Source organism: Crocodylus siamensis, chromosome 1 (genome assembly GCF_052110815.1).
Source record: "Crocodylus siamensis isolate JL-2025a chromosome 1, ASM5211081v1, whole genome shotgun sequence".
Lineage (NCBI taxonomy): Eukaryota > Metazoa > Chordata > Crocodylia > Crocodylidae > Crocodylus > Crocodylus siamensis.
In genome coordinates this window covers 322,045,061-322,058,424 of record NC_143395.1, presented here as the reverse complement: position 1 = coordinate 322,058,424, position 13,364 = coordinate 322,045,061, and the positions used below count along the sequence as shown (strand labels likewise).

General features: G+C 40.1%; 1 protein-coding gene across 2 annotated transcripts in view; it reads left to right on the top strand.

Moving 5' to 3' along the window:
• Positions 1-13,364, top strand: part of GPC6 (glypican 6) — a 1,293,633-nt gene that overhangs the window by 1,249,574 nt on the left and 30,695 nt on the right. For both annotated transcript variants that reach the window (XM_090023608.1, XM_090023618.1), the window contains exon 7: positions 12,635-12,771. In XM_090023608.1, coding sequence (XP_089879734.1) covers positions 12,635-12,771 — 137 coding nt within the window. The remainder of the gene's footprint in view (positions 1-12,634; positions 12,772-13,364) is intronic.

The window sequence follows — 13,364 nt, the reverse complement described above, 5'->3', positions numbered from 1 at the left end:
TGACCCCAAAAAGGAGGGATTTTAGAAGCTCCTTCAAACCCACCTGAGTTCCCAATTGTCATTGCATTGAGGATGCCTCAAGTAACAGTGGTATGCAGCAGTTTAAAACCCTAAGAAAAGTGATAAATAAAAACACCCCATGAAATGACACCCACTTACCTTCTCCAGTATTAAGACAACCTAGCTCTGCCACCTTCTTTTATGTCATTTTGGTGCCTTGAATACAGGCCCCCTGGATTTTTCTTTCAAAGTCTGCTTGCCTTTCTGAAGCTGGCCACCATTCTTGGAGAACTAGCCCACAGGCTTTGCTGGGTGTTAGAGGCAGAGAGGTTCAAAAAGCCTCATTAAAAAAATTAAAAATTAAAAGCCTAATCCAAAAGCTTTGAATATGCCCTGAGACCTTTTAGCCATTTTATATCAGGTGCAATTAAGAGAGAATAAGTAGAAGAAATTAATGGAGGGAGCTATGTCAGATCTGAGCTCTGGATCTATTGCATACAATTTTCAGAGTTAGTTGGATAAATCTGATCTAGAAGCCAAATATGTGAGCTTAAAAAGTATGCCTCAGTCTGCAACCAAACATGTAAATGTAGCTCATACAGACATACCCAATGTAGCATCAAACAAATAAGCCTGGGTAACTGATATCCATTCATGTCTACACTGCTTTTAGCAGGAGTCTTGTATGGGGATTGGTAGAGAATATTGCTGCAGCTACACTTCTGTCTATACCTAACCTACCCAGTTGAAAGTTGCCTTGGGTATGTCTAGGGCTAGGAGCAGAAGTTACACATAAACTGGTTTAAGTGAACAGAAACTGGTTTATATCTGTAACAGAACAGAAGCTCAGTGCATATAAACCAGTTTCAAAATGGCTGAAACTGGTTTAAGATAAACCTGGTTGAATGTAGTATCAGACTTAACTGATTTGGGTCAAACAGGTTTATGAAACTTCTGTCCCAAACCCTTTCCTGGTTCAAGTTAAATCAGAGTCCCCCAGCATCCCAGCATGCTTTGCAGCCTTGAGCTTTTTGGCTGTCTGTACCTAACCAATAAGGAACCATTGCACCACCAATATCACTGAACATTTGAGGGGTAATTGAAAAGCTTTGTATGCCTGACAGACAAGAATTACTTTATTGATAATTGTTTGCACTAAATATTATTTTGCCCTAGATTTCTTAGAATGATGAAGTGTTATTCTCGAAGTATCAGTACTTAACTGCAAAGTCTTGACGTGGAAAATCCCTAACACTTTATCTTTAAGATTCCAGTGTGCTTCCGGTGCTGTTTTTGTACTTATCTGCAATAAAAAGCGGATTCCTCTGAGTGCTTTGGATTTGGCTGAATGAGATTTACATCCAGCTTCTTAATACTGTTTCCTGGTATTATGGGAAAAATAAAAGCTTTTTCAAGTCCTTTCAGATTCCCATTTCAGAGTCCTGACTTCTTGGGTTTTTTTACAAGAACTTCCATTTTACAAAAGCAGCGTGACTGCTATAGACATGCACAGTCTAATTTGTTCTGGGGGCATGGGTTGGCAAGTTAAGCATAACAACTGGTTGAAATTCCATTGCAAGCTGTAGATTTAACCCATGATGTATTATCATTTGCAAGACTTCCCCACAGAAGTTCTTACTTTAAATCATGACTGTAGTCTTTATTTTCTCTTTAGATTTCTTCCCAGTCTGCTGTTTGCTAAAGAAAGTCTTAGTCCTATACCATTCTACTCCAGTACAGGAACCACCTTCAATTACGCTGATAATGATAAGTAATAATTTGGGATTTGGAGCTGAGGCAACCCCCCAGATTTCATAATGGGTCAAGAAGGTGCTCTCAGAGATGGTAATTCTTTTGCAGATATAGGCAAATAGAGATTGTTTAGTAAATGGGCTCTTGGGTGAGTCAGCAATTTAGTAATGAGGTATAATATTTTCTTACTGCATCACAAGTTCAAATCTGTTATAACTGAAAGTTGTGACCAGATCATCAACATTTTGGAGCTTTATCTCAGATGACTTTGATGGCCTAAAGCATTACCAGCATTGCTGAGAGCTCCATTTGTAGCTGGATAAAAAAGAAGCTGTATTCTTGGAAAAGCTCTAGAGATGGATCTACTGTTGTTGCAATCTAGGTAGTATGTCAGGTGAGGGTTCAGATACAAAAATAAAATGTCAAAGAGACGCTTGCTATGCCACTGCTCCCCCTGCAATAACTGCTCTGCAAATACACAGAAAATTTTGGTCATCAGAGGGGACTGTTTACCGCAAGCACTGGACCATACTCATAAAGCTGGGTAGTGGATACAACTGTAGCACAAGTATTTGTCAAGCCCCAGATGTCTGTAATATGTCTGGATCTCTCATCATTAAAAAGGAAAGCTTAGTCATACAGATCTGTAAATCATTTTCTTTAGAACTAAATAGTTGGCTTCCTATTTTCCTTTAAAATGCTAATTGAATTAGATTCTAATTTAATTTGATTTAATGTAGATTTTTTTTTAAAAAAGCTCATCTGACATATGAGTTGATCTTAAGCTGTGGTATGTGTGCCATGAGTGGCACACTCTGCTGCCATATGCGACACACAAGACACACATGCTCAGTTAAAGGGAGCGCCAGAATGAATTCAGGGGGAGCTCCAAGACCCTGGCCAGTGGCAAAGGGGTTGAGGCAGGACATTTTGCAAAAGAAAATGTCAGATCAGATTCAGCCAAATCCAAATCCAAGGTTAACCCTTCCCTGGGGTTGCAGCTACCTGCGAATATCCACACTTTGGATCCACACTTGCCATATAAAACTACGGCAGTTGTGGTGTCAGGGAAAAGTTAACTTGGCTTGACTGTGACACTTCTCTCACAGGAGTGTCCTGCCCCTGTTCCACTCTGTAGCCAAAGGCATGAGCCCCCTGTCTCACACTTGGCTGTCCTAGGCCAACTGGCCTAACCAACTGTCTGAAGCCCATGAGAGTCTGGGTTACTCAAACTCTTGATCTGAATTTATCACTTCTGGCCCTTCTCTGCTTTTCAGTTTCTGCCACTTTCACATGTGGTGAGTAGTAATAAGGACTATGAGATTAAAAGGGCTAATAGTGATGTTTTACTTGCCATGATTAAAGGCTGGAAGTTTTTCTTGTCAAAACACATGAATTTTCTTTCCAGATGCCAGCAAAAAATTCCCCTCATTTCATTTGAAAATACAAAGGGGAGAGAAGCTTGCTTGAGAATGTCACCCATCTCATTTGCTTTATTTCACAAATTACTTGAGCACCTCTTTGTGCTTTAACCCAGAGATTTCCTAGTTTTTCTTGATTAGAAAAGTGGTCATCTCTCCTTCTATCCAGAAACACGAATTGCAGTAAGGGAGATATTGGAAGAATTTTGAATTGTTTCAAGTTGCAAAGTCACAGAAAATAAAAGAAAGTACTTCTTGGGCAGGACTCCTGGTGAAATTCTTAGAACTCATACCCGCTGAGAAAGCATCAATAACCCTAACATTTCACAGCCCCCCTTTTTAGAACCGCAGCCTTAACATTTTGTAGGGAAATAAAGCTTTGGTTAACCTTGGCACCAGCAGACCTCATTAAAATAACAGCCTGTCAGTTTCAAGTTTAAAATAACAGGGTTGTCAGTTTTATATGCAGTGGAACAATCTGCAATTTTATTCTCTGTGAAATAATTTGTATGAAGCATATGGTTCTAAGAGAAACAAAAAGACTGACCAATAGTGCCATCTTGAGGCTATGTTACTCCAAGGCATCTCATCACCATAGGGCCTCCTGCATACTCGCATGCAGACAGCTGTGACAACATGCAGTCTGCCAGCCTATGATTTATAATCCTTTTAGACCCTACTTGGCATACAGTTACATTTCTAAAAGACTTAAAATAACCTACAATTAAGCATATAATTTAGTAACCACTTGGCTTTTCATTGTATTTCATTAGGAAACCGGGGCTTATGTAACGCGTGAAAAACCTAAATGTGGAACATGTAAAGTTAGTTTTGTTCATGGTAATCTGTTTCTCAAACTACATCCTTGCTCCTCTCTCTGAACCTCACCTTGTTTGGCTTTTATATAATCTCCTATTCTTCTGGAGCTGATCTTTCATCAGTCCTACCATTACAAGTTAAACATTAGGTACAGTCAGCCCCTATCACGGTCACAGCAAAATACAGATGTTTCCTCCATTTAATTTAATCACGAGTTCATTTTTAACAGTTCTTTAAGTACCCCAGATTCTCAGAAATGTAATAAGAAGGTAAAATAAGCTGTACCATTTATCGTAACTTTAAACTGATATCAATTCAAAGTTTAGAAGTTGCCAGGTAGTTACTAAGGAAGGTGATGATTCTGAACATGGGAGCATCGTCAAGAAAGATGTGATGTTTGAAATGCAACAGAAATAAAAAATTTTAATTGAGAGTTGTCTCATTCAGCTATAGTTGTTGACAGGGTACACAGGGTGACAGTCATGTATATTATAAGATCACTAGTTTATTTCAGACAAGCTAATAGAAATTAAACAAAAGAAAAATACAATATATACCCTTTATTATGCAACTGTGTAACTAAGGAACGATTGTCGATAAATATATTGAGTGTCAATCTACTATTAAGCTTTCACATGCTAGTCGCATATTAAATGCAACATCAAAATCTTAACACATAAGCATAATATACATTTAGCTAGACTCTACATGCGATAAGAATGCTGAATATGTTGCTATAAAGAAAATTGCAGGCCATTACTCTTAAAATGCTTTCAGATTAAATCTCTAATGAACATAAATATAGATCGATGTATGACACTCATAGACATTTTTCTGCCTGCCTGCCTGACATAACATAAATTAAATCATAATGATCTGTGCATTTATCTACCTTCCTTTTAATGACGTGGGGGCTGCACTTTACTATACCACACACAACTTAGGTAGTCAGCCCTCATAGCCATAAATCTGTTCTCCAACTGCCCATTATTACAGCATCACCACATAATTTTAAATAAATTTTGCAAATATAATGCCTGTGAATGCCAGAGTAAGGGAATGGGAGTGTCTGAGAGGAAGTGAGTGCCAGTCTGACTAAGATACTGTAGGAAACTGTCTGATCTTTCACCTAGAAATAATATGGTCCCAACTCTAAGGTGGAATTAGTGGTAGCAGTTAAATGTTGCATGTAATGGCTTTACATGGTCCATGTAAGTCACACAAATTCAGCTTTTTTGGTGGTAACCTGCTGGCTTTCTCCTACACCCTCCTCTTCATTGGTTTTCAGGCTATTTCAGGCCCTTCTACCCACTCAGCCTGTAAATGACATTTGTTCTACACACCTCATGAATGCCAAGAGCCAGATCCACAGCTGATGTATACTGGCATTGCCTCAAATGATTGTAAATTCCTGCTACAGCTTACCACTCATGCCCACTTAACACATGTACTGAACATTTGCACCATAATAAGCTTTAGTGAAGAATGGTGTCCAGAAAACTTCATGAGAGTTGCAGCTCCTCACACTGCAACTTTTTGTGACCAGAAGGAAGTGCCTGTCTCTGGGGAGTTAAGACATTCTCCAGTCTGGTATTTTTCCCTAAGATTCTTCTGAATATTGCATGGGGAAAGAGATCTACAGAGAAACATATTTAGCTTCCAACTTAAATTGAAAACAGCAAATTCTCCAAAATCTGCAGAGTAACCATAAAAACACAGCACAAAAATCTAAGACAGCTAAGACTGATAGAAACATTTCTCCTAAAAATACTTACCAAGCCATATAATGTTATTACCTGTATGATGTTGGATAGATTATTACCCAGAGGAAACAGCGCATAGACGACTGGTCAATTCCTGATTGACTACACAATTTCCAAACAGGTTTGGTACATTTCTCAGGTCGTCCAACTTCTGAGAGGCTGAGGTCCACGTGCCAGGCAGGCCACAGGCCTCCCTGGCCACCACCTATTGGACAGGCTCCCCTAGGCTACTCTGTGCTGCCTCCAAAAGAAGGGGGCCAAGAAGTAGGAGTAGGAGCCCAGAAATCACAGCAGCAGCTAGAGCAATTTGGAGGAGCAGTGCCTGTATGGAAACCTCTGGGCCATGAGTTGGACAAAACTGTTCTATAGTAATGAAATTTCAGAATTTTATTTTAGGCCCTTATTATGTTTCCACTGCCTTTTGCAAAAAGAATGAAAAAATCAAAACAATAGCATTGTACACATAGGTATAACTGTACAATTGAGCACCTTGGGTGGTAGCTGCATATGCAGCATAGTAGCAGCAATCCAGTCAGCACAAATACTGCTCTCTTTTGGCTAGGGACAGAAGTTACACTGGTTTAACTGATCATAAACTGGTTTAGATCTGTAACAGAATAGAAGTTCAGTATACATAAACCAGTTTCAAAATGGATGAAACTGGTTTAAGATAAACCCGATTGAATGTAGTAGCTGACTTAACTGATTTAGGTCAAACCGGTTTACGAAACTTCTGTTGAAACCCCTTCCTGGTTCAAGTTAAATCACAGTCCCCCAGCATCCCAGCATTTTGCAGTCCTGGGCTAGGCTGCGCTGTCTGCTCCCTAGCTAGAGCAGTGAGGGCTGGCTCACTGGTCTCACTGGCTGGCTCACAGGCAAACCCCAGCTGGGGTCTAAGGCCAGGGAGGGGGTTAAATTTCCCTTCCCCTGAGTATGGGGGTGCCCTGCCCTGCTTAGTGCTGGCTGTGACTGTGGACTACAAATCTCAGAGGCACCTGCAAGCAGGAAGAGGGAGTGATAAGCAACCCTGCAGAGTCCTGCTGTCCTGATTCTGGACTGCAAATCCCAGAGACCTCAGGGACAGCAGGAAGAGGAAGAGAACACACAGCCCATGCCAGCTATGTGCCAGAGAGCTGTGCTGTAGTGCTCCCTGGCTTCTGCCTTCAGCTACTGCAGGCATGTATGTGGCTGCATGTCCTAGATCAAAAGTGAATGTCTGTTCATTTGCTTATTGGTTCAGTATGTGCAGTTTAGACTAACCTGCAAAGACTGAGTCCATTCAGCCTTGGACTTTTTGACTGCCTTTGCAATCCCTACCTCCAGGTTGGCACCCAGGGCTAGTGCCCCATTCCTCCTCCCCTTCCTCTCCCCTTTCCTCCACCCTGTATCCTGTTATGCTTCTAGGCTCTTTGAAGCTCAATTTACACTCTGAGCTTCAAAGAGTCTAAAAATAAGGTTAAAATATGCCTAACTGTTCTACTGCTTAACTACATCAGGATGGAAATATCTTTCCATAGACCACACAGAAAACCTGTGGGAGAATTTTAAAATAATCTCAGAGTCTACAGAGTCTTCCTCTGAGCTCCAGTCTGGTACCTTTCTCTGGAAAAGCCCTTTTCCCATCTTTGCATAGCTAAGTTAAGGATCAAACATTTAACATCTCTTACTGAAAGAGTAACTTATTCAAAATGAGTTTGGCACCTCTCTCAGCTTGTCCAACTTCTGAAAACCCAGGGACCTGCATTCTGTTAAATGCAGAGGCAGGCCAGATTAACTACATGTACAATTTTCACATGCATCACCATATAAGCACTAAAGGAAGAGAAAGGTAATTCTTTATAAGAAGCAATTTGTCAGTCCCTTTATTTCAGAGATATTTGTTGTATTTCAGAACAAACCCAGGTACTTTCCAAACAATGTTTAGAGGCCTTGTTCAAAACAGAATACATTTGGCAAGTAGGTAGATAGAGATAGAAGTTAACTCCACCCAAAGAGAGATGAATGCCATTTATGATAAAACCCTTCTAGAAAGAGTGGAAAAGAGCTATCTATATGCAATATCTGAATGGCACAGACCTTTTGTTCAAATGTTTTCATAAAAGACTAACCGAGTGTGGTGGGCTCAATCCTTTTGCCTGGCAAGCCTGGCTTGGAGAAAGACACTTCGGATTGGTGGAACATTTCCACCAATCAGGTAACAGCTGGGAGGGGCTTGCCTTGCCCCTGCTCGGAGTGGAGGGATGTGAAGAGCCCCTGGACCTGATTGAAGACTGCACTTTGCAGGTCCAGGAGACTTCAGGGATGGGGCCTCTGATGTAAATAAAAGCTCAGCATGCTCAGTATGCTGGGTCAGATTCAGAAAGGGACAGCAAAGAGAGAGGAGCTCCAGAGAAAACCATCATCTGGACCTTGTCTGAGCCTTGATGGTGCGTGGATCGGCACACAGAGAGCCAGCACTGGGAGCACCTTGAGGCTTCTCAGGCCCCACACAATGCTCAGGTCAGCACATGGAAAGCCCACCCTGAGAGCAGCTCGAGGCTGCACAAGTTATCCTTGGCTCTAGGCCAGATAGCCAGAGCCCTGCAGTGTGGCTCAGCATTAAACTAAAAGCGCCCCAATGCCCAGAGCAGGGTCTGGGAAGGGGAAAGACCCCTGGCATGAGGCTGGGGAACTGGAGCCAGTGAGGGCTTAGCTCCTGTAGGAGCTCCCTGGGTACCCAATGTGGGGCCCGGGGCCCAGAGGGAAGAACCCTCAACTCAAGGTCAACGGCTCCAGGAGGCCTGAGATAAGTGTGGGGACCCACAGGCCAGACTGACAGCCCCCAGAGGAAGGACCATGATTTACCAGGAACCAAGTGGTTGAAACCCAGAAAGAGTGTGTCTAATATCTAATAGTATAGTTATGTTTCCTATTCGGTATCTATTGATATTGTTGGTGTTATAAATAGTTGGGTTTATTAATTCTGTATAATGGGCTCTGTAAGGATGTCTTTTTTAGCTAACCTACTTGTGGTATAATCTTGCTGGATTGACTGTCCTGGGATCCACCCCTCTTCTGGGCCTGAGGCACGGGTACTTACACAAATGCCCTCCCTAGGGCCAACTTCCTCCAGCTAACAGACCTTTATATGTATATTTGTATCTCTATATGGAATTATATCTATCTTAAAGAGTTTTATATATATATGTTGGTAACTCAATAAATTGTATATAGTTAAGAACTTTGGGCTTGGGCTAGCTCTGTAGAGGAAAGAGGGATCCGCTTGAAATTCTGGCATCCATCTCACAGCACCCACCCCTGCCTACCCATCCCACTGACAATAGGGCACACCATTGGGTGTACCCAAGTTACATAAGTTTGAAAGTTAATCTTAAATTCAGATAAAAAGCTTAGAGAATAATAAAAACTAAGAAATCATTTACAAGGCTACAGCTCACTAGAAGAGATACAGTAGTATGACTTCACCAAGTGAGATGTGTTACCTGAATCCCCGGTGGCTTTTACCTCATTTTAGGGAAACTGTACATCTGATATTCAAAAAATATATTGTAAACAATACACAATCATGGAGAATAATGAGAAACTCTCAGCTGATATGTTTGAAGTGATCTAATAAAAAGCCACTAGAAACCAAAGGAAAAAGCTTTGAATTCTATGCAATAATGACCTCTACTTATAGGTTGTATCTTTAAAACTACTTTACTTACATTAAAAAAAAAAATCACTGACCCATTCATCCATCATCTTTGTCTATGAGCTATCATAAATGTCACTATATATTTGAAAAAACAAAGTCAGGGTCTACTTCAAGAGAGGAGATAAGAATGGTTAGATAAGAATGTTAATACAACCAAGCTTCCAAAGGATTAGTAACAAGAACTGAAACAAACCATTTTTTTTTAAAAAAGGAAAAATTGTATATCCTGAGTCCATGACTGTTACTCAAAAATTTTTCAGTTACAGACTGAAGCAAGATGTAGGAGGACACAGCTAGCACATGAAAATATTTGTTACCACACTTCCCATAATTCAAGCATGTATTTTTAAAATACACCCTTGGATTCATCTTAGTTTTAAGAAATTACAGTTAGAGAAAACATAATATTTGTCATTCTGCAGTGACTGCAGACCTACAGCATGACCTTTTATGCGTAGTTGAATAATATTACACTTGCTAATGACCACAGTTTCCTGCAGTGATGAATGCTACTACAGATGCCTGGTGTAGTAAAGGCTGAATTGTTCTGGTACCAGGGAGTCACTGGTTCAGCCAGTGTTTCTTGCTTTCTTTTCTTTTATTTCTTTGTTTCTTTCTTCTTTGTTATAAAAAAGGAAAAGAGTTCTAGTACTGAGTTTTGATTCTAACTCAGACTGTGGCCTATTCTGCACAACAAAGTTCCAAGAGATAGTTACTCACTTGTGACTCAATAAAATGTTGTCGTCCCAAATTACCACCAATATTTCTAATATAGACAATCAGAATCTCTGTGTAAAGAGTCAGATTGAGAACCATTTTCACATACTGATGAAGTCACCTCTCCTGGGACAGAAATTTCATAAACTCATTTGACCCAAATCAATTAAGTCTGCAACCAGGTTTTTCTTACACCACTTTCACCCATTTTGAAACTGGCTTGTATGCACTGAGCTTCTGTTCTGATACAGATTTAAACCAGTTTCTGATCAGTTTAACCAGTTTATGTGTAACTTCTGTCCCTAGCCTAAGTGTTCAGAATTGATGCCAGTAGCCTTACTTATGTAAATAGTTTATCAAAAATAACTTAGAAAGTTTACAATCTGGCCCTAAATAAATAGTTGAGCAGACATAGGCATTATGAGAAAAAGTCTGTCTTAGCTCCTTTCTAAAAGCTCACTGGAATGCATCATCCTTTCTACTACCTTTTATGCTCCCAAACCCTCACCTCCCCATTCCAAACCAGGCAGATTCTCTCCATACCTCTTGAATTTAACACCTCTGTACGTGAACACCTGGCCTTAACAGAGCTGCCTGACTTGGTTGCTGAGTCATTAGTAAATCCCAGTATCTTTCTATCCCAGGGGAAATAGGAGTAGGAGGAATCCCTGTTCATATAAATCTCTAACAGATGGCTCCTAGGGACCCAAAAGATCCAGCAAGGACCAGAAGGAACCAATATAATATTTTGTAGTGATATAACCTTCTTACAAGGTTGCTGAAGGTTTGTCCAGTGCTGATAAACTGGGTGCAGTTTTCTTGCTTGAGGGGGCTTCCCTGTTAAGACCTAAAAGGCTTGCACATGATGCTATGATACTAAAAATTAATTAGCTAGGATTGTTGGGGAGAGGGGAAATAGGGAATTTCATATTTCTATCATAGCAGGAAACAAGTCACACAGGAATATACTGCTCTACTAATTTAGTATCTTGGTTGCTGAGTTCCTGTTGAAAATGCATACAAGTGCTTCAGATGCAATATGCTCCAAGGTTTCCATCTCCTGCAGTATAAAATGACATTCCACAGTTTAAGTACTTCAGAGCCGTGAGGCCCATTTTTTTTAAGTGGTATATACTATCTTTAGAACAAAAAAAATAGAGATGAATAGACAAGTGCAACATCATACTTTAACCACCCAAATAAGTTCCAGTCTTAAAACTAAATAGACCAATGGATACATTTTATTTCTTGTTTTTAAAAGACTAAACTCAGAGATTTCCTTTGAAAGCTATTCAGTAAGCTCCCTAAAGTCCTAAAGCCATTTTATTTCATATGAAACATACTGCAGTTACTCAAATATAAGATGAATCCCCAATAATTAGATTCTATATATGGAAAAATTATACTTTTGTTATATTTTTCCATGTATAGAATCTAAGTATTGGAGGTTTGCCTTGAATTTGTCCCCGTCCCACTACTATTGCCAGGAAAATAAATCTGGGTGGTCTGGTGGCCCCTTTACACTTTTATTCCCATGCTGGCTGGGGGGAAAAAAACCTTGTCTTGTTTTCAAGTAAATATGGTATCTGTTTCTATAAGAAAAGCTTTCACAGGACTGGTGACATCATTCATTTTATATATCCTACCCTTTGTTATGTTTTTTACTAATTCTTTGTAGATTTTTTTGTCTTAGTAAGCCAAACTGAAAAAAAAACTTTAATCTGACTCTTTGGCCTCAAATATTGCCGAAAGTTCATTTGCTATGATCTTTGCCTGTGGGGGCATACTCCTGGTCTTAAAGGGTCTCATATCTGTTCTTGTTCTGTTCCATCGTTTCTTAAGGTTGAAGTCTACCTATAGTCTGTAGCTACAAATATCAGCCTAGGTCTGGCTATGTATGTGGATATGATCTCTGTGTTTGCATATCTAAACTCTTTTCACAAAGAACCAAATTATTGCATTTCTTTCAGCCTTTGGGTATTATGCATCAGTTCATCACTAGTGCATCAGCTATTAGGGGCTGTGCATGTATAAATCAATCTAATATTTATTTAGAACAGGACCAAATAGATCTGTAAGGCGTTTTTCTCTGATGAGACACTATATAATGGAATTGACATTTACCAGGCTACCATGCATATTGATGCCGAAGAGGATGTATATTTAGAACCCTTCAATCAAAAGGGAAAGAGGAAAGAACAAAATGTTTCCTTTCTATTACCTTTGATTTTTTATTTGATAACATCTTGGAGGAGGAAGAGTGAGATAAAGGTGCCTCAGATTATGCTCACTAAACCCAACTGTGCTGTGCCTTTTTCACATACATAAGAATTCAGCATTAAGCACCATTGACCCTTTAACCTCTCCCGTCATCTTATGTATAATTAAACACTCTTTTCTTAAAAATTACAGTGAAAATGGCTGGCCTCTTTAACCAAGGGGCCCTCTTTTTTCCTTTTAATTAGGTAACAGACATTAAAGAAAAACTGAAGCTTTCCAAAAAGTTCTGGTCAACTTTGCCATACACCATCTGCAAAGATGAGAGAGTAACAGCTGGCTCATCAAATGAAGAGGACTGCTGGAATGGGCATACCAAAGCGAGGTGAGAAGGACTGCTCCCCTCATACTGTTCCACTCAGCAGCATCATGATGGGGGAGTAACTGTGGCACCAGCCCTGAAGAGGGCACAAAAATAACAGTAGCTGCTGCCACTGACACTTAACTGACCCATGTAGGGTTACTGCCAAGGGCACTCAAACACCTAGTTACAGCTCTCATTCCACTTCAGGCCTTGAAACAGTTGGCTGTTTCTATGTTTCAGGCTTACTTACAAAACCATTTAGAAAAGTGTAATGGGAAAAGGAAGAAGCAATTAATTGTCCCAGCATAGCTAGAAGCTGGAAGTACCTATTTTCCGGATCCCATTAAATCTAGAGCATAAGCCATTTTGAATTTGCATGGCCTGTTAGGATTTGAACATGGAGACTGCTTACCGGTTTGATTCCAGGTGGATAATTTACTCTGCTATCTCAAAGAGCACTTTAGCTCTGTACGGTGTTCCTGTATAGTGGCTGATGGATTGTGAAGCAATTTACTCTTGGGATCTCCTACTGGGATAAAGCAGAAATTGGAATTTCAGCTCTTTTTACTATTGACTGGCAATCCTTCGGGTTATTTGTTGAGTAAAACTGCAAA